We start from the raw sequence: 23,623 nt of genomic DNA, 5'->3' as shown, positions 1-23,623 counted from the left end.
TACTTACTCAAAATAAGGTTGGCTCAAAGACAAGCTTCCTTCCACAGTAGTAAGTTTGCTAGCATTTGCTAACTAACATTGGCTAACTAGCAGTGGCTAATTAGCATTAGCGAACTAGCTAACATAGCCAAATACAGTACATATACCTTTACTGTTTTTCTTTGTTGGTGGCGGGTATTTCTTCTTCGTTGGTAGCGGGTATTTCTTCTTTGTTGATAGCAGCTATTTGTTCTTTGTTGATAGCGGCTATTTGTTCTTTGTTGATAGCGGCTACTTCTTCGTTGGTGGCGGCTACTTCTTCTTCGTTGCTGGCAGCTATTTCTTCTTTGTTGCTGGCGGATATTTCTTCTTCGTTGCTGGCGGCTACTTGTTCTTCGTTGGTGGCAACTAGTACATGTACCTTTACTGTGTTGAATTCCACCACAACAAAAAAACAACACATTGTTTACCTTGTAGTGGATGAAGTTGATTTTGTAAGATCGGAGAAAACACTTTTTAAAAAACACTCGACTCCGATGACTTACTCAAAATAATGTTGGCTCAAAGACAAGCTCCCTTCCACAGTAGTAAGTTTGCTAGCATTCGCTGACCAACATTGGCTAACTAGCAGTGGCTAACTAGCATTAGCGAACTAGCTAACATAGCCAAATACAGTACATATACCTTTACTGTTTTTCTTCGTTGGTGGCAGGTATTTCTTCTTCATTGGCGGCGGGTATTTCTTCTTCATTGGTGGCGGCTATTTCTTCTTCGTTGATGGCGGCTATTTCTTCTTCGTTGGTGGCAACTAGCACATGTACCTTTACTGTGTTGAATTCCACCACAACAAAAAACAACACACCGTCATTTTACATGAAATACATTGTTTACCTTGTAGTAGTATAAGTTGATTTTGTAAGATTGGAGTAAAACACTTTTTTAAAAACACTCGACTCCGATTACTTACTCAAAATAAGGTTGGCTCAAAGACAAGCTTCCTTCCACAGTAGTAAGTTTGCTAGCATTTGCTAACTAACATTGGCTAACTAGCATTAGCTAACTAGCATTAGATAACTAGCATTAGCCAACTAGCAGCGGCTAACTAGCATTAGCTAACTAGCATTAGCGAAAGAGCTAGCGTATACCATTACTGTGTTTAATTCCACCACAACAACAAAAACAACACACCATAATTTTACATTAAATAAATACATTGTTTACCTTGTAGTGAACTAAATTAATTTTTCAGGCATTCTGTTTGAAAAAAAAAAGACATATCCCAACAAGCTCTCTGGATGACGTCACTTGCGCATGCGCCTCACGCACATAGTTGAAGCACCTGCGCCATAATTCACTTCTTAAATAGCAAACATGATTACAAAAGTTTGTGTTTTTTAATAAATGGGCGTGTCTAAGTGCCTATATGTTCTGTGATTGGTCAGTCGGCAAAAAATCTGCCTGGTAACACGTTTGTAAAAAAAAAAAGTGTATTATAAATAACCTCACGATGTATTTGTTGTCTGTGTGACTTATCGGTACTTTTTACACTGAAAGTGAAATAAAAGTAATGAATGACATAATGAACATGTGTCACGTGACCGACCCGCGTGCAGCTGTGACGTCTTGTTGAGATCCTCCTCTGACGTCATCACCCTCCTCTTCCTCCTCACCGCTGTCGCGGACTTTTTATTGCCGCGACGTTCATGCATCAACTTTTATTAACGCGCCGCCATTGCTGCACAACTTTCTACTTTCTACTCCAACATGGCGACAACTTTGTACTGCAGACGTGAAGCATGGCGGTGAGTACTTCAAAGTTACACAACTTTGTACTGCGCTTCACCTGCATGATTTTATTACAGCTTTCATCATCAAATATTCAACTCAATGTGCACCACACAAATGCAATTTAGTCTTTGCACAAATCACCTTAGTGTGATATCAACGTATTTATATTGTTCAATTAATATTTACTAACAACAAGTAATATTTACTAACAAGTAATATTTACTAACAACAATTAATATTTACTAACAAGTGATATTTACTAACAAGTAATATTTACTAACAACAAGTGATATTTATTAACAACAAGTGATATTTACTAACAAGTAATATTTACTAACAAGTAATATTTACTAACAAGTGATATTTACTAACAAGTAATATTTACTAACAACAAGTGATATTTACTAACAACAACTAATATTCATTGACAAAAAGTAATATTTACTAACAAGTAATATTTACTAACAACAAATAATATTTACTAACAAGTGATATTTACAAAACAACAAGTAATATTTACTAACAAAAAGTAATATTTACTAACAAGTGATATTTACTACCAACAAGTAATATTTACTAACAACAAGTGATATTTACTAACAACAACTAATATTCATTAACAAAAAGTAATATTTACTAACAAGTAATATTTACTAACAAAAAGTAATATTTACTAACAAGTGATATTTATAAAACAAGTAATATTTACTAACAAAAAGTAATATTTACTAACAACAAGTGATATTTACTAACAACAAGTAATATTTACTAACAACAAGTGATATTTACTAACAAAAAGTGATATTTACTGACAACAAGTAATATTTACTAACCACAAGTAATATTTACTAACAAGTGATATTTACTAACAAGTAATATTTACTAACAACAAGTGATATATACTAACACAAAGTAATATGTACTAACAAGTAATATTTACTAACAAGTAATATTTACTAACAAAATGTGATATTTACTAACAAAAAGTGATATTTACTAACAAGTAATATTTACTAACAAGTAATATTTACTAATAACAAGTAATATTTACTAACAAAAAGTGATATTTACTAACAAAAAGTGATATTTACTAACAAAAAGTGATATTTACTAACAAGTAATATTTACTAACAAAAAGTGATATTTACTAACAAAAAGTGATATTTACTAACAAGTAATATTTACTAACAAGTAATATTTACTAATAACAAGTAATATTTACTAACAAGTAATATTTGCTAACAACAAGTAATATTTACTAACAAGTGCTTTTTACTAACAACAAGTAATATTTACTAACAAGTGATATTTACTAACAAGTAATATTTACTAACAACAAGTAATATTTACTAACAAGTGATATTTACTAACAAGTGATATTTACTAACAAGTAATATTTACTAACAACAAGTAATATTTACTAACCACAAGTAATATTTACTAACAAGTGATATTTACTAACAAGTAATATTTACTAACAAGTAATATTTACTAACCACAAGTAATATTTACTAACAAGTGATATTTACTAACAAGTAATATTTACTAACAACAAGTAATATTTACTAACAAAGCGTGCAGGTAAAAGTGACTCAAATTAAAGTTCATATTTTGATATAAAAAGGTGCACATGATGCACACATGTTATGGTTATTCATTATGTATTACTGCAATACATATAACACAGTACAAATACACATTAATATGTAGTATTGCTGTGGTAAATATAAACATATACAGTACAAATACACATTAACATGTAGTATTACTGTACAGCAATAATAGGTTTATTATTAACAGTAATAAGGAGTTTATTATTAACAGTAATATTGTGTTTATTATTAACAGTAATAATGTGTTTATTATTAACAGTACTAATGGGTTTATTATTAACAGTAATAATTAGTTTATTATTAACAGTAATAATGTGTTTATTATTAACAGTACTAATGGGTTTATTATTAACAGTAATAAGGAGCTTATTATTAACAGTAATATTGTGTTTATTATTAACAGTAATAATGGGTTTATTATTAACAGTAATAATGTGTTTATTATTAACATTAATAATGAGTTTATTATTAACAGTAATAATGTATTTATTATTAACAGTACTAATGTGTTTATTATTAACAGTAATATTGTGTTTATTATTAACAGTAATAATGAGTTTATTATTAACAGTAATAATGGATTTATTATTAACAGTAATAATGTGTTTATCATTAACAGTGATAATGTATTTATTATTAATAGTAATATTGTGTTTATTATTAACAGTAATGAGTTTATTATTAACAGTAATAATATATTTATTATTAACAGTAATAATATATTTATTATTAACAGTAATATTGTCTTTATTATTAACAGTAATAATTAGTTTATTATTAACAGTACTAATGTGTTTATTATCAACAGTAATAGTGTATTTATTATTAACGGTAATAATGTATTTATTATTAACAGTAATATTGTATTTATTATTAACTGTAATAATGTGTTTATTATTAACATTCATAATGTATTCATTACTAACAGCAATAATGTCTTTATTATTAACAGTAATAATGTGTATATTATTAACAGTTATAATGAGTTTATTATTAACAGTAATAATGTGTTTATTATTAACAGTACTAATGTGTTTATTATTAACAGTAATAATGCATTTATTATTAACAGTACTAATGAGTTTATTATTAACAGTAATAATGTATTTATTATTAACAGTACTAATGTGTTTATTATTAACAGTACTAATGTGTTTATTATTAACAGTAATAATGCATTTATTATTAACAGTAATAATGTGTATATTATTAACAGTAATAATGAGTTTATTATTAACAGTAATAATGAGTTTATTATTAACAGTAATAATGAGATTATTAGACGTAATAATGTATTTATGATTAACAGTAATAATGTGTTTATTATTAACAGTAATAATGAGTTTATTATCAACAGTACTAATGTGTTTATTATTAACAGTAATAATGTGTTTATTATTAACAGTACTAATGTGTTTATTATTAACAGTAATAATGCATTTACTATTAACAGTACTAATGAGTTTATTATTAACAGTAATAATGTATTTATTATAAACAGTAATAATGTGTTTATCATTAAGAGTAATAATGTATTTATTATTAACAGTATTAATGAGTTTATTATTAACAGTAATAATGTATTTATTATTAACAGTAATAATGAGTTTATTATTAACAGTAATATTGTATTTATTATTAACAGTAATAATGGGATTATTAGAAGTAATGTATTTATGATTTACAGTAATAATGTGTTTATTATTAACAGTAATAATGAGTTTATTATCAACAGTACTAATGTGTTTATTATTAACAGTAATAAGGTGTTTATTATTAACAGTACTAATGTGTTTATTATTAACAGTAATAATGCATTTATTATAAACAGTACTAATTAGTTTATTATTAACAGTAATAATGTATTTATTATTAACAGTAATAATGTGTTTATCATTAACAGTAATAATGTATTTATTATTAAAAGTATTAATGAGTTTATTATTAACAGTAATAATGGGTTTATTATTAACAGTACTAATGTGTTTATTATTAACAGTAATAATGTGTTTATTATTAAAAGTAATAATGTGTTCATTATTAACAGTACTAAATTAGTTTATTATTGACAGTAATAATGTGTTTATTATTAACAGTAATAATGAGTTTATTATTAACAGTAATAATGTATTTATTATTAACAGTACTAATGAGTTTATTACTAACAGTAATAATGTGTTTATTATTAAAAGTAATAATGTATTTATTATTAACAGTAATAATGTGTTTATCATTAACAGTAATAATGTATTTATTATTAACAGTATTAATGAGTTTATTATTAACAGTAATAATGGGTTTATTATTAACAGTACTAATGTGTTTATTATTAACAGTAATAATGTGTTTATTATTAACAGTAATAATGTGTTCATTATTAACAGTACTAAATTTGTTTATTATTAACAGTAATAATGTGTTTATTATTAACAGTAATAATGAGTTTATTATTAACAGTAATAATGTATTTATTATTAACAGTACTAATGAGTTTATTACTAACAGTAATAATGTGTTTATTATTAACAGTAATAATGTGTTTATTATTAACAATTATAATGTGTTTATTATTAACAATAATAGTGTGTTTATTATGAACAGTAACATAGATATAACTTGCAATGTTTACATCAAAGTCCTGGTTTAGTTGATGGTTGTGATTAGTCAGAGCAACAATCAAAGACTCTTCACTTCCACATCACTAATATGAAAGTCTTTATTTGGAAGACTTTTATCGTACAAAGTTAAGACAAACTGGTCATGTGACCTGCAGCTTCTTCTTCTATTTCTTCTTCGTTGATGGCAACTAGTTCTTCTTCGTTGGTGGCAACTAGTTCTTCTTCGTTGATGGCAACTAGTTCTTCTTCGTTGATGGCAACTAGTTTTTCTTCGTTGCTGGCGGCCATTTCTTCTTCGTTGATGGCAACCAGTTCTTCTTCGTTGGTGGTGACTATTTGTTCTTTGTTGATGGCAACTAGTTTTTCTTCATTGGTGGTGGCTATTTCTTCTTCGTTGCTGGCGGCTATTTCTTTTTCGTTGCTGGCGGCTATTTCTTCTCCGTTGGTGGCGACTATTTCTTCTTTGTTGGTGGCGGCTATTTCTTCTTCGTTGATGGCAACTAGTTTTTCTTCGTTGCTGGCGGCCATTTCTTCTTTGTTGATGGCAGCCAGTTCTTCTTCGTTGGTGGTGACTATTTGTTCTTCGTTGGTGGCAACTAGTTTTTCTTCATTGGTGGTGGCTATTTCTTCTTCGTTGCTGGCGGCTATTTCTTCTCCGTTGGTGGCGACTATTTCTTCTTTGTTGGTGGCGGCTATTTCTTCTTTGTTGGTGGCGGCTATTTCTTCTCCGTTGGTGGCGACTATTTCTTCTTTGTTGGTGGCGGCTATTTCTTCTTTGTTGGTGGCGGCTATTTCTTCTTCGTTGGTGGCAACTAGTTTTTCTTCGTTGGTGGCGGCTATTTCTTCTTCGTTGATGGCGACTATTTTTTCTTTGTTGATGGCGGCTATTTTTTCTTTGTTGGTGGCAAATAGTTGTTCTTCGTTGTGGGGGCGGCTATTTTTTCTTTGTTGCTGGCGCCTATTTCTTCTTCGTTGCTGGCAACTAGTTATCATTTGTTGGTGGTAACTAGTTCTTCTTTGTTGGTGGCAACTCGTTCTTCTTTGTTGGTGGCAACTAGTTCTTCGTTGTGGTGGCGGCTATTTTTTGATTGATTGAGACTTGTATTAGTAGATTGCACAGTACAGTACATATTCCCTACAATTGACCACTAAATGGTAACACCCCAATAAGTTTATACACTCAATTCTTAGTTGCTAAAGGATATTTCTTCTTCGTTGGTGGCAGCTATTCCATCTTTATTGGCGTCAGTTCCTCTTTTTATTGGCTGCGGTGGCTTTTACTGAGTAGGCGGCGACTACTTGTGAGATATTTATAGTTGCGTATTACTTACACATACAAAGTCGCCAAGGCAGAGTAGAAAGTATCCAGTAACAAACGTGTCCGCATCATTCAACTTACTGCATCATGAGCTTAACTTTATGAATGATTGTGGCCACTCGGTGTGGCCAAAAAACAAGGACCACTCCACTTCAACTTAAAGAGAGCATGAGTCCAATGCAGTGAATAATAAATAGTTTAGTGTTTGACTCAGTTCACTTGATCAAACATTTTGTAACATTCCACACGACTAAATAATAAAGTATTTATCCTTTGTGCTGATATCGTATCAGACTACTAATGATATCAGCCAACTGATACCAACCACGGTCTCTAGCGCCCGTAATGGTGGTGACCACGGTCTCTAACACCCCGAGTGGTGGGGACCACGGTCTCCAGCGCCCGTAATGGTGGTGACCACAGTCTCTAGCGCCCCTAGTGGTGGTGACCACGGTCTCTAGCGCCCGTAATGGTGGTGACCACAGTCTCTAGCGCCCCTAGTGGTGGTGACCACGGTCTCTAGCGCCCCGAGTGGTGGTGACCACGGTCTCTAGTGCCCCTAGTGGTGGTGACCACGGTCTCTAGCGCCCGTAATGGTGGTGACCACAGTCTCTAGCGCCCCTAGTGGTGGTGACCACGGTCTCTAGCGCCCCGAGTGGTGGTGACCACGGTCTCTAGTGCCCTGAGTGGTGGTGACCTCGGTCTCTAGTGCCCCTAGTTGTGGTGACCACGGTCTCTAGCGCCCCTAGTGGTAGTGACCACGGTCTCTAGCGCCTCTAGTGGTGGTGACCACGGTCTCTAGCGCCCCTCGTGGTGGTGACCACGGTCTCTAGCGCCCGTAATGGTGGTGACCACGGTCTCTAGCGCCTCTAGTGGTGGTGACCACGGTCTCTAGCGCCCCTAGTGGTGGTGACCACGGTCTCTAGCGCCCGTAATGGTGGTGACCACAGTCTCTAGTGCCCGTAGTGGTGGTGACCAAGGTCTCTAGCGCCCGTAATGGTGGTGACCACGGTCTCTAGCGCCCCTAGTGGTGGTGACCACGGTCTCTAATGCCCCGAGTGGTGGTGACCACGGTCTCTAGTGCCCTGAGTGGTGGTGACCACGGTCTCTAGCGCCCCTAGTGGTGGTGACCACGGTCTCTAGCGCCCCTAGTGGTAGTGACCACGGTCTCTAGCGCCTCTAGTGATGGTGACCACGGTCTCTAGCACCCGTAATGGTGGTGACCACGGTCTCTAGCGCCCGTAATGGTGGTGACCACAGTCTCTAGCACCCGTAATGGTGGTGACCACAGTCTCTAGCGCCCCTAGTGGTGGTGACCACGGTCTCTAACGCCCCTCGTGGTGGTGACCACAGTCTCTAGCGCCTCTAGTGGTGGTGACCACGGTCTCTAGCGCCCCTCGTGGTGGTGACCACGGTCTCTAGCGCCCGTAATGGTGGTGACCACAGTCTCTAGCACCCGTAATGGTGGTGACCACAGTCTCTAGCGCCCCTAGTGGTGGTGACCACGGTCTCTAACGCCCCGAGTGGTGGTGACCACGGTCTCTAGCGCCCGTAATGGTGGTGACCACAGTCTCTAGCGCCCCTAGTGGTGGTGACCACGGTCTCTAACGCCCCGAGTGGTGGTGACCACAGTCTCTAGCGCCTCTAGTGGTCGTGACCACGGTCTCTAGCGCCCCTCGTGGTGGTGACCACGGTCTCTAGCGCCCGTAATGGTGGTGACCACAGTCTCTAGCGCCCCTAGTGGTGGCGACCACGGTCTCTAACGCCCCGAGTGGTGGTGACCACAGTCTCTAGCGCCTCTAGTGGTGGTGACCACGGTTTCTAGCGCCCCTCGTGGTGGTGACCACGGTCTCTAGCGCCCGTAATGGTGGTGACCACAGTCTCTAGCACCCGTAATGGTGGTGACCACAGTCTCTAGCGCCCCTAGTGGTGGTGACCACGGTCTCTAACGCCCCGAGTGGTGGTGACCACGGTCTCTAGCGCCCCTAGTGGTGGTGACCATGGTCTCTAGCGCCCGTAACGGTGGTGACCACAGTCTCTAGCGCCCCTAGTGGTGGTGACCACGGTCTCTAACGCCCCGAGTGGTGGTGACCACGGTCTCTAGTGCCCTGAATGGTGGTGACCACGGTCTCTAGTGCCCCTAGTGGTGGTGACCACGGTCTCTAGCACCCCTAGTGGTGGTGACCACTAGCTACAAGCGCCTCATCCTGACGGGGGTTTCCCATCAGAGCCTCCAGTCCTGACTTTTGCCCTCTGCGTGACTCCAAGCATGTTTGCAGCTGGCAGATGAAAAGTTGTGTTCTGTGAGAAAGTTCCAAAGTTTGATGATCTTCTGCTCCATCACAGGTCCCCTCCTCCCCTCCTGTTTCTCTTCTTCTGCTTCCTTCCCGCCGTTCTCTGCTTCTCACGACCCGAGTGGACGCTCCAGCGTGTTCCGGTGGTTCTCCCCCAGCAAAGCCGAGGTCGCCCCGCCCCGCACTTCCTGTCCGCTGCCCGCCTGGAGGTCACCTCGCCCTGTGACCCAGAGTGCCACAAGAGTGCGCCTCGGCCCAGCTACTGGGACATGCGGCGACTCCTGGCCTACGAGACTCTCCATTCCGACGGTCGGCTGACCGAGACCGCCGTAGGGATCTACGGTTACCACCCGGACTCCGACACGAGTCCCGCTTACTCGGAGCGGTCGCGCGTCCGGCGAAAGCGTCAGATCTTTGGTCACGACGGACGCTTCAGCATCGCCGGGCAGGACTTTGTTTTGAAGTATCCTTTTTCGGTGGCGGTCAAACTGTCCACCGGATGCTCCGGGACCTTGGTCGGGGACCGCCACGTCCTGACGGCGGCTCATTGCGTCCATGACGGTAAAAACTACGTGAAAGGCGCCCAGAGGCTCCGAGTGGGCTTCCTGAGACCCAAACAAGGAGATAGGCGGACCCTGTCCAACTTGACCAATCACGTGGAGGGCGGTGCCCGCTCGGTCTCGGACCAAGTGAAGTTCCAGTGGATCCGAGCCAAGAGGACCCACGTGCCCAAAGGGTGGATCCGAGGCGACGCCAACGACATCGGCATGGATTACGACTACGCTCTCCTGGAACTCAAGAAGGCCCACAAGCGGCGCCACATGAAGCTCGGGGTCAGCCCCCCGGCTCAGAGGTTGCCGGGGCGACGGGTCCATTTCTCGGGTTTCGACAACGACCGCCCGGGTCGGCTGGTGTACCGCTTCTGTCGGGCCGGCGAGGAGACGCCGGACCTTCTGTACCAGCACTGCGACGCCCAGCCCGGCGCCAGCGGCTCGGGCGTCTACGCCCGCATGTGGGACGGGCGGCGGCGGCGCTGGCAGAGGAAGGTGATCGGCGTCTTTTCCGGCCACCAGTGGGTGGAGCGTCAAGGGGCGTCTCAGGAATATAACGTCGCCGTCAGAATGACGCCGCTCAAATACGCTCAGATTTGTTATTGGATCAGAGGGAACTTTGTGGACTGTCGAGAAGGTTGAACAAATGTTATTATTATTATTATTATTATTATTATTATTATTGTTATTACTGCACTGGAGATTACTGTGTAACTTGTAATCAGTTACTTCTGACATCAAACACAGGCAAGGTGCAAACTATCAGGCCACTTAAGGACTCAAGCAGGGGTCCCCAAACTATGGCCAGCAGGCCGGCCCCAAGAAATATATTATTATTATTATTATTATTAATATTATTATGAATAATAATATTAATAATCTGTCCTGTCCAGCCACTCAGACAAATCCTATTGTTGACGTAGATGATCTATATTTGCTCTACAGATTTCTTTACAAAAGACAAGTGTAAAATATCTATGTGAAAAAATTGTGTGTGTATATATACATATATATATACATATATATATATATATATACATATATATATACATATATATATATATATATATATATGTATATATACATATATATATACATATATATATATATATATATATATGTGTGTAAATATGAATATGTGCATGTATGCGTATATATGAATATAAGTATATAAACATGTCTACTGTATATAAATATGTATATATGTGCGTATGTGCGTATGTATGCGTGCTTGTGTATTTATGTATGTACACACATACATTATATATATATACATTATATACATACTACATATATACACACCTATATAAGTGTATATATATATATATATATAAATGTGTGTGTATATATATATATATAGTTGTGTATATGTGTGTATATATATGAGTGTTTATAAATGTGTGTTTGTATATATGTGTGTATATATGTATATATATATATATATATATATATATATATATATATATATGTATATACATATATGTATATATATATACATGTATATGTATATATATATGCCTGTATATATGTGTGTGTATAAACATATATATGTATATATACATATATATGTATACAAATACATATATATTTGTATATATGTATATATATATATACACACATATATATACATATATACATTTACATAAATATACATATATATACATACATACATACATATATGTACATACATATATATTATACATTTATATATATATATATACACACATATACATACACACACAAATATATATATTGTATGTATATATATATATATTTATATATAAATATATATATATACATATATATATATACACATATATGTATTATACATATATACACATATATACACACATATATATCTGTGTGTGTGTGTGTGTGTGTATATATATATATATATATATATATATATATATATATATATATATATATAAAGGCCACATTATTTTACACAGTGTGGCCCCTGTGTCAATAAGTTTGGGGACCACTAGAAGATTAAAACTTTGTACTCAAATTCGTAATAAATGCACACATTTCTTTTAGTTTAAGGTTGAATTTAATTCACTCGTAATAATTTCGAATATTTTTGTGTATTTTCATTTTTCACTTTCATATATTTTGTTTTCAAGACTCGAACCTTTCAAGTTTTGTGCCTGAATCAGGTGTGCGTCACCACCTGAGAGGGGCGTGGCTTCGTGACAGACACTGTGGCAGAAAAAAAGATCACGTTGCCTTGATTGATTGATTGATTGATTGATTGGGACTTGTATTAGTAGATTGCACAGTGAAGTACATATTCCGTACAATTGACCACTAAATGGTAACACCCCAATAAGTTTTTACACTTGGGGTCCACGTTAATCAATTCATGGTCGCCTTCAGGGAATGTAGGAATTTAAACAATTCAAGTCAGAGTTACACGTAGGACCAATTAATTCATTGTGAAAATAATATACTTTAATATAATGTGTTTCGACTGTTTGTCACTTTCCCCACATTATTTAGCCGTCCTTGAACGCACCATAGTCCCCACAAGGAACAAAGACACGAGTGTGGGAGGTTTGCTCTTCCTGGTTAGTCCACGGTTAAGTGGAGCAAATATGACAAAAATAATATAATATATAATGTTTAGCACGCTAATAGCTTTGATGCTAAAGGACAAGACGAATTCATGAGAAAAAAAATAGCAGTTTCATACAATTTGATGTTAAACAATGACATCATTGAGGGGTTGTCTTCATGCCACGCCCCTCTTAGTTGATGACACGCCCCAATCAGTTGATGACACGCCCCTATCAGTTGATGACACGCCCCCACGCACAATTTGTATAAACGTAACATTTGTATAAAAAGCCTAAATCGGGAAAAAAATTTATTTTAAACTAACCAAAAATTTAAACTAAAAAAGAAACAACCAACTGTCAAATTACAAAAATAAAAATAAAACTATATTCCTCCAATTTCCAGAGTGAATCATAATTATATTCCGCCTGAAAAAAGTGTGTGCATTTATTTTTATTTTCAAATATAATTATGTTTTTTTGTTTTGTTTTTTTGTGTGGTCAAAATTCAATATCAATACTAGATTATTCAGTTTCAAAGTTTTTTTTTTTTTAAGTACAAAAGTGGTTTAAAATGGAAATAGAATTCAATAATAATGAATAAATAAAGTGCCTGTGGACGCAGATGAAAGAACATGAGAAGACTGACATGATGAAGTTGTTTACAAGTCGCAATATTCTTGCCAACGAATGTAAAAGTGAATACCAAAGGTGCGCTTTCATTGTGTCTCAGTCAGGTGACTCACCTGGCGGCAGAGTTCACTGCATAAAACTTGGAAGAGCAAAAAACGATCTTTGACACGCTTTTTAGCAGCAGATTCCTACAAACACTAAAGCTGTCAAATAGACGATCTTTGACTAGCTTTTTAGCAGCACATTCATGAAAACACCAAAGCTGTCAAATAGACGATCTTTGACTACCTTTTTAGCAGCAGATTCCTACAAACACCAAAGCTGTCAAATAGACGATCTTTGACTAGCTTTTTGGCATCAGATTCCTACAAACACCAAAGCTGTCAAATAGATGATCTTTGACTAGCTTTTTAGCAGCAGATTCCTACAAACACCAAAGCTGTCAAATAGACGATCTTTGACTAGCTTTTTAGCAGCAGATTCCTACAAACACCAAAGCTGTCAATAGACTATATTTTACTAGCTTTTTAGCAGCACATTCATGAAAACACCAAAGCTGTCAAATAGACGATCTTTGACTAGCTTTTTAGCAGCAGATTCCTACAAACACTAAAGCTGTCAAATAGACGATCTTTGACTAGCTTTTTAGCAGCAGATTCCTACAAACACTAAAGCTGTCAAATAGACGATCTTTGACTAGCTTTTTAGCAGCACATTCATGAAAACACCAAAGCTGTCAAATAGACGATCTTTGACTACCTTTTTGGCAGCGGATTCATGAAAACACTAAAGCTGTCAAATAGACGATCTTTGACTACCTTTTTGGCAGCGGATTCATGAGAACACTAAAGCTGTTGAATAGACGATCTTTGACTAGCTTTTTAGCAGCAGATTCCTACAAACACCAAAGCTGTCAAATAAACGATCTTTGACTAGTTTTTTAGCAGCAGATTCCTACAAACACCAAAGCTGTCAAATAGACGATCTTTGACTCGCTTTTTAGCAGCAGATTCCTACAAACACTAAAGCTGTCAAATAGACGATCTTTGACTCGCTTTTTAGCAGCAGATTCCTACAAACACTAAAGCTGTCAAATAGATGATCTTTGACTAGCTTTTTAGCAGCAGATTCCTACAAACACCAAAGCTGTCAATAGACTATATTTTACTAGCTTTTTAGCAGCAGATTCATGAAAACACTAAAGCTGTCAAATAGATGATCTTTGACTAGGTTTTTTGGCAGCAGATTTCTACAAACACCAAAGCTGTCAAATAGACGATCTTTGACTAGCTTTTTAGCAGCACATTCATGAAAACACCAAAGCTGTCAAATAGACAATCTTTGACTACCTTTTTTGGCAGCGTATTCATGAAAACACTAAAGCTGTTAAATAGACGATCTTTGACTAGCTTTTTAGCAGCAGATTCATGAAAACACTAAAGCTGTTAAATAGACGATCTTTGACTCGCTTTTTAGCAACAGATTCCTACAAACACCAAAGCTGTCAAATAGATGATCTTTGACTAGCTTTTTAGCAGCAGATTCCTACAAACACCAAAGCTGTCAAATAGACGATCTTTGACTCGCTTTTTAGCAGCAGATTCCTACAAACACCAAAGCTGTCAAATAGAATGATCTTTGACTAGCTTTTTAGCAGCAGATTCCTACAAACACTAAAGCTGTCAAATAGACGATCTTTGACTAGCTTTTTAGCATCAGATTCCTACAAACACTAAAGCTTTCATATAAGACGATCTTAGTAGCTTTTTAGCTGCAGATTCATGAAAACACTAAAGCTGTCAAATAGACGATCTTTGACTAGGTTTTTTGGCAGCAGATTTCTTCAAACACCAAAGCTGTCAAATAGACGATCTTTGACTAGCTTTTTAGCAGCACATTCATGAAAACACCAAAGCTGTCAAATAGACGATCTTTGACTACCTTTTTGGCAGCGGATTCATGAAAACACTAAAGCTGTCAAATAGACGATCTTTGACTAGCTTTTTAGCAGCACATTCATGAAAACACCAAAGCTGTCAAATAGACGATCTTTGACTACCTTTTTGGCAGCGGATTCATGAAAACACCAAAGCTGTCAAATAGACGATCTTTGACTATCTTTTTAGCAGCAGATTCATGAAAACACTAAAGCTGTCAAATAGACGATCTTTGACTAGCTTTTTAGCAGCAGATTCATGAAAACACCAAAGCTGTCAAATAGACGATCTTTGACTACCTTTTTGGCAGCAGATTCATGAAAACACTATACGCTGTCAAATAGACGATCTTTGACTAGCTTTTTAGCAGCAGATTCATGAAAACACCAAAGCTGTCAAATAGACGATCTTTGACTACCTTTTTGGCAGCAGATTCATGAAAACACTATACGCTGTCAAATAGACGATCTTTGACTAGCTTTTTAGCAGCAGATTCATGAAAACAGCAGAGCTCCTGCAAAGTTAATTTTCCCTCAGATTTTGTACATTTTGACGAAATAAATCTAGATTCCAATTAAATGTCCCCACGGAGGTTGTCAGGAATATACAAAATAAAAGTAATGAAGATGTAAGTTTTCTTGAAAAAAACATTTTTGTTGAATAATTTTACGGTTTAATTTGTCATGTTTTCTCTGCTAAATCATGTTTGTCACTTTCTTGGGTCTGACTATGTTTTGGACTTACGAAATCTTTTTATTTTTAAATAAAAAATAAAACTGAAAAACAAAGATGTCATTTGCGTGTGAAAAAGCAATAACTATTTAAAAAAAAGAAGAAGTTATATTTTCAATTGACATTTCATACAACAGAAATGTGAATAAGGAGTCATCAGAAATGAAAAACACTTTTATTTTTATGAACAGAACAGTACCGGAAGCGGAAGTTGCTTTTTTAAAAACACAACTGCGGACTGGCCTAGCAGGGAAAGATTACAGCGATGTGTCGTATCCTGCTTCACAAAGATCAGATCACGTTGTTTTGTGTATAAATATACTTTTATGCAGATAGATATCGTACAAAAACACATTTTGTCCTACAGACCAGCCCGTCGTCTTATCTACAACTAGCAACTTCCGCTTCCGGTTTTGTTGTCAATTGTTTTTGGTCTTGTCGTCCGTTTCTGCTAACTGCTTACTTTTATTATATAAAATACAAAATACATTTTTTAGATGTAGTTATTGTTCTTCGACACTTAAAATGAAAAACACTTCATTTGTCGATTCGATGTTTTGTATTTAAAAAATAAAATACGAATAAACCAATCATTTGTTCATATAACGCTGACATTTGACCGCCGTGTATTTTGTTTGGCTCCCTCTTGTGGGGAAGACAACACACTGCAGGTGTTTCAACCACATGGTCTTTTTCAAGCTTTCTTTCAGTCAACTGTGGAATGTAAACTAAGTTCAATATAAACAATGTTCAATATAAACAATGTTTAATGTCAACTATGTTTCATGTGTTCCACACAGGAAATAAAGTGTGATTATTCTGTCTGCTCATGTTCTGTTGCACTAATAAAAACACACAAGTTCATTTCAACGCCATGTTTTATTTCAGATGGCAAAAAACAAAAAAATATTTCCTAAAATGCTGCGTGGGGAAAAGCAATACTGTAAAAAAAACAAAAAAAACAAAAAACGAAGTATGAGGACCAGCTCTTTTTTTGACTTGTGCAGGCCGGGTCTGATGAACAGATGCATGCTGGGATTTGAAACACTGGAACTCAAATATGATGTTTCCAAAAATCAAAACTGGACTCTGGGTTTACTTTTAGAAGAGTTTGGAGCAGGGGTGTCCAAAGTGTGGCCCCAGGGCCATTTGAACAGCCAAAGTGTGGCCCCAGGGCCATTTGAACAGCCAATCTAAAATGACTATTAAAAGAACAAACATAAATTAAAGCTGCAAGCAGCGTTGGTCGGGCCCGCGTATTTGGCAGGTGCTAGTCCTAAGTGTCCCAATACTTTTGTCCAGTTTTAGTCCCAAGTGTCCCAATACTTTTGGCAAGTTGTAGTCCTAAGTGTCCCAATACTTTTGTCAAGTTGTAGTCCCAAGTGTCCCAATACTTTTGTCCAGTTTTCGGCCTAAGTGTCCCAATACTTTTGTCCAGTGGTAGTCATAAGTGTCCCAATACTTTTGTCCGGTGGTAGTCATAAGTGTCCCAAGACTTTTGTCTAGTGTACCTACCTTGTCTGCATTGTGTGGGCACGTTGGTGCTTCCTGCTTTTAAGCAGCCATCTTAAAAAAACAGCAGCGCAGCAGCATCAGCGCAGCGGGTCTTTGAAGGGTCATAAAATCAAAACCGGAGCAGGTATTAAAACGCTGTTCTGTTATTTTATACACAAGGGTTTAATCTCTCTCCTGTGTTAGTTTGAAGCCGAAACGACAAAACGCGCTCAGAGGAGATAGATTTTGAAGAAAGGTGACCGGTGTTTTACAAAAATTTTGTTTTGAAGGGGGAATAGCAAACTTCCTGTTGATTTTTGCTGGGGGTTGTCAATTTATGAAATGTAGGTCTAAGTGAGACCTACATAGAGGTTTTTGTTTCATGTCTCTCCGACCTTCCCAGTGGGAGTTACAGGCAGTTCTGTCAGTTTTTTCACCCGAGGAGCAGTTTTTTGTGCGTTTTATTAAAAAATTGCGCTAGAGCACAATTTTGAGATTTGGGGTTAGGTTTTTTATTAGATCACAATTTTTGCCAGTCCTGATGTGTGCGTTCAGTTTGGTGAGTTTTGAAGCATGTTAAGGGGGTCAAATTACAGCTCAAAGAGGCAAAAGTGACTGTTTTTAGTACTTTTTTGTCTTGAAGGGGGAATTGCCAACTTCCTGTTGATTTTAGCCCAAGAATGTACTATCATGATCCTGATGTGTGGATCAAATATGGTGAGTTTTGAAGCATGTTAAGTGGGTCAAATTACAGTTTAATGTGGCGGCGGAAGAATAAAGAATAAAGAATAAAACCTTACAAATTCAATAGGTCCTTATGTCCCATTGCATAAGGACTCCCTTTGGGAGTCCTTATGCAATGGGCCATGCGGGCCCTAAAAAGTGGAATATAGGAGCAAACAGGTCAGTTCAAGAAGAGAAAGTTGCAATGTTGACTCTAAGTAAACACAACGATTCTTTAAAACTCTCATTGCTCATAAAATAATAATGAATCAAAATCAATGTTATAAACTATTGACTTATTCAAGGCACTAATCAAGTTTGAAATGTTTTTTGGGGGAGACTTTTGTTATATAAAAAGTTTTCTTTGACAAAAAGGGCACGAAAACAAATAAAACAAATAAAATAGGACTCATTTTTAAGACTGAACCATTCTGTGGCCCCAAGAACAAACTTGAGGGGAGCCCTAAAGGTAAAAAACCCCCCCAAAAGATATAATATAAAATATATTGTGTTGGTTTAGAAAGTGAAAAGGATGAAAATGTCCCCCAGAGACCCTGAGTGGGACACTTTGGACACGCCTGCTTGGGAGGGAGAGCAGCGAAGATTAGAAGACTTTCATTATGGTCAACAGCAACACCCAGTGGAACATTCTAGTGATGCAGGACACCCAGTGGAACATTCTAGTGATGCAGGACACCACCAAGCTTGCTGGGAAAAAGGCACGCAACTAAATGTGGAAAGATGACATGTTATTAAATGTGCCATTAATTATAATTATAATTAAATACACACGTGTTATTAAATGTGTCATTCATTATAATTATAATTAAATACACACGTAATATTACATGTGTCATTAATTATAATTATAATCAAATACACACGTGTTATTAAATGTGTCATTAATTATAATTATAATTAAATACACATGTTATTAAATGTGTCATTCATTAATTATAATTATAATTAAATACACATGTGTTATTAAATGTGTCATTCATTATAATTATAATTAAATACACACGTAATATTACATGTGTCATTAATTATAATTATAATCAAATACACACGTGTTATTAAATGTGCCATTCATTATAATTATAATTAAATACACATGCTATTAAATGTGTCATTCATTAATTATAATTATAATTAAATACACGTGTTATTAAATGTGTCATTCATTATAATTATAATTAAATACACACGTAATATTACATGTGTCATTAATTATAATTATAATCAAATACACACGTGTTATTAAATGTGTCACTAATTATAATTATAATTAAATACACATGTTATTAAATGTGTCATTCATTATAATTATAATTAAATACACACGTGCTAGTAAATGTGTCATTCATTAATTATAATTATAATTAAATACACATGTGTTATTAAATGTGTCATTCATTATAATTATAATTAAATACACACGTAATATTACATGTGTCATTAATTATAATTATAATCAAATACACACGTGTTATTAAATGTGTCATTAATTATAATTATAATTAAATACACATGTTATTAAATGTGTCATTCATTATAATTATAATTAAATACACGTAATATTACATGTGTCATTAATTATAATTATAATCAAATACACACGTGTTATTAAATGTGTCATTAATTATAATTATAATTAAATACACATGTTATTAAATGTGTCATTCATTATAATTATAATTAAATACACACGTGCTATTAAATGTGTCATTCATTACTTATAATTATAATTAAATACACATGTGTTATTAAATGTGTCATTCATTATAATTATAATTAAATACACACGTAATATTACATGTGTCATTAATTATAATTATAATCAAATACACACGTGTTATTAAATGTGTCATTCATTATAATTATAATTAAATACACATGCTATTAAATGTGTCATTCATTAATTATAATTATAATTAAATACACATGTGTTATTAAATGTGTCATTCATTATAATTATAATTAAATACACACGTAATATTACATGTGTCATTAATTATAATTATAATCAAATACACACGTGTTATTAAATGTGTCACTAATTATAATTATAATTAAATACACATGTTATTAAATGTGTCATTCATTATAATTATAATTAAATACACACGTGCTATTAAATGTGTCATTCATTACTTATAATTATAATTAAATACACACATGTTATTAAATGTGTCATTAACTATAATTATAATTAAATACACATACGTTATCAAATTTGTCATTAATTAATTAGAATTAGAATTAAACACACACGTGTTATTAAATGTGTCAATTAATTGTAATTAATTTTAAATACACACACGGTATCAAATGTGTCATCAATCATAAATAGGGTTAGACACAACGTTGTCATTATTCTAAGATGTATTTATTTAATCTGACTTATTTAAGGACACAATGAAGTAATTATTCAAAGATGTATTAATTAATCTGATTTAGTGACACAATGTCATTCAAAAATGTATTTATTTAATCTGAATTAATTAGTGACACAATGATGTCATTATTCAAATATGTATTTATTTAATCGGATTTAATGACACAATGAGGTAATTAAAGATGTATTTATTTAATCTGACTTAATGAATGACACAATGAGGTAATTAAAGATGTATTTATTTAATCGGATTTAATGACAATGAGGTAATTAAAGATGTATTTATTTAATCGGATTTAATGACAATGAGGTAATTAAAGATGTATTTATTTAATTGGATTTAATGACACAATGAGGTAATTAAAGATGTATTTATTTAATTGGATTTAATGACACAATGAGGTAATTAAAGATGTATTTATTTAATCGGATTTAATGACAATGAGGTAATTAAAGATGTATTTATTTAATTGGATTTAATGACACAATGAGGTAATTAAAGATGTATTTATTTAATCGGATTTAATGACGATGAGGTAATTAAAGATGTATTTATTTAATTGGATTTAATGACACAATGAGGTAATTAAAGATGTATTTATTTAATCTGACTTAATGAATGACACAATGAGGTAATTAAAGATGTATTTATTTAATCTGACTTAATGAATGACACAATGAGGTAATTAAAGATGTATTTATTTAATCGGATTTAATGACAATGAGGTAATTAAAGATGTATTTATTTAATCGGATTTAATGACACAATGAGGTAATTAAAGATGTATTTAATCGGATTTAATGACAATGAGGTAATTAAAGATGTATTTATTTAATTGGATTTAATGACACAATGAGGTAATTAAAGATGTATTTATTTAATTGGATTTAATGACACAATGAGGTAATTAAAGATGTATTTATTTAATCTGACTTAATGACACAATGAGGTAATTAAAGATGTATTTATTTAATCTGACTTAATGAATGACACAATGAGGTAATTAAAGATGTATTTATTTAATCGGATTTAATGACAATGAGGTAATTAAAGATGTATTTATTTAATCGGATTTAATGACACAATGAGGTAATTAAAGATGTATTATTTAATCGGATTTAATGACAATGAGGTAATTAAAGATGTATTTATTTAATTGGATTTAATGACACAATGAGGTAATTAAAGATGCATTTATTTAATCGGATTTAATGACACAATGAGGTAATTAAAGATGTATTTATTTAATCTGACTTAATGAATGACACAATGAGGTAATTAAAGATGTATTTATTTAATCTGACTTAATGAATGACACAATGAGGTAATTAAAGATGTATTTATTTAATCGGATTTAATGACAATGAGGTAATTAAAGATGTATTTATTTAATCGGATTTAATGACACAATGAGGTAATTAAAGATGTATTTATTTAATCTGACTTAATGAATGACACAATGAGGTAATTAAAGATGTATTTATTTAATCGCATTTAATGACAATGAGGTAATTAAAGATGTATTTATTTAATCTGACTTAATGAATGACACAATGAGGTAATTAAAGATGCATTTATTTAATCGGATTTAATGACACAATGAGGTAATTAAAGATGTATTTATTTAATCGGATTTAATGACACAATGAGGTAATTAAAGATGTATTTATTTAATCTGACTTAATGAATGACACAATGAGGTAATTAAAGATGTATTTATTTAATCGGATTTAATGACAATGAGGTAATTAAAGATGTATTTATTTAATCGGATTTAATGACACAATGAGGTAATTAAAGATGTATTTAATCGGATTTAATGACAATGAGGTAATTAAAGATGTATTTATTTAATTGGATTTAATGACACAATGAGGTAATTAAAGATGTATTTATTTAATTGGATTTAATGACACAATGAGGTAATTAAAGATGTATTTATTTAATCTGACTTAATGACACAATGAGGTAATTAAAGATGTATTTATTTAATCTGACTTAATGAATGACACAATGAGGTAATTAAAGATGTATTTATTTAATCGGATTTAATGACAATGAGGTAATTAAAGATGTATTTATTTAATCGGATTTAATGACAATGAGGTAATTAAAGATGTATTTATTTAATCGGATTTAATGACAATGAGGTAATTAAAGATGTATTATTTAATCGGATTTAATGACAATGAGGTAATTAAAGATGTATTTATTTAATTGGATTTAATGACACAATGAGGTAATTAAAGATGCATTTATTTAATCGGATTTAATGACACAATGAGGTAATTAAAGATGTATTTATTTAATCTGACTTAATGAATGACACAATGAGGTAATTAAAGATGTATTTATTTAATCTGACTTAATGAATGACACAATGAGGTAATTAAAGATGTATTTATTTAATCGGATTTAATGACAATGAGGTAATTAAAGATGTATTTATTTAATCGGATTTAATGACACAATGAGGTAATTAAAGATGTATTTATTTAATCTGACTTAATGAATGACACAATGAGGTAATTAAAGATGTATTTATTTAATCGCATTTAATGACAATGAGGTAATTAAAGATGTATTTATTTAATCTGACTTAATGAATGACACAATGAGGTAATTAAAGATGCATTTATTTAATCGGATTTAATGACACAATGAGGTAATTAAAGATGTATTTATTTAATCGGATTTAATGACACAATGAGGTAATTAAAGATGTATTTATTTAATCTGACTTAATGAATGACACAATGAGGTAATTAAAGATGTATTTATTTAATCGGATTTAATGACAATGAGGTAATTAAAGATGTATTTATTTAATCGGATTTAATGACACAATGAGGTAATTAAAGATGTATTTATTTAATCTGACTTAATGAATGACACAATGAGGTAATTATTCAAAGATGTATTTATTTAAGCTGCATCTAAAAATATAATCTCCACCTTTGAGCTGCTGACAAACGACATGAAAGTG

At 33.8% G+C, this 23,623-nt stretch overlaps 1 protein-coding gene across 1 annotated transcript; it reads left to right on the top strand.

The window, feature by feature from the left end:
* The first annotated feature begins 1,677 nt into the window (after window positions 1–1,677).
* Window positions 1,678–11,150, top strand: LOC133616170 (serine protease 23-like). Its single transcript, XM_061975315.1, has 2 exons — window positions 1,678–1,781; window positions 9,663–11,150. Exons 1-2 carry the CDS (start codon window positions 1,744–1,746, stop codon window positions 10,801–10,803), a joined length of 1,179 nt encoding a protein of 392 aa, XP_061831299.1. The 5' UTR covers window positions 1,678–1,743; the 3' UTR covers window positions 10,804–11,150.
* The last annotated feature ends 12,473 nt before the right edge of the window (window positions 11,151–23,623 follow it).

This window comes from Nerophis lumbriciformis, linkage group LG15 (genome assembly GCF_033978685.3).
Source record: "Nerophis lumbriciformis linkage group LG15, RoL_Nlum_v2.1, whole genome shotgun sequence".
NCBI classification, from domain to species: Eukaryota; Metazoa; Chordata; class Actinopteri; order Syngnathiformes; family Syngnathidae; genus Nerophis; species Nerophis lumbriciformis.
The sequence above is the reverse complement of the archived record's forward strand: the minus strand, read 5'-3'. Positions and strand labels throughout refer to the sequence as shown.

What these genes read in the sequence shown, in the direction of transcription:
- LOC133616170 (XM_061975315.1), top strand. Translation starts at nt 1,744, where the DNA reads ATGGCGACAACTTTGTACTGCAGACGTGAAGCATGGCG. An exon ending in TGCAGACGTGAAGCATGGCG is followed by an intron (nt 1,782 to 9,662) that starts GTGAGTACTTCA and finishes GCTCCATCACAG; the next exon opens with GTCCCCTCCTCCCCTCCTGT.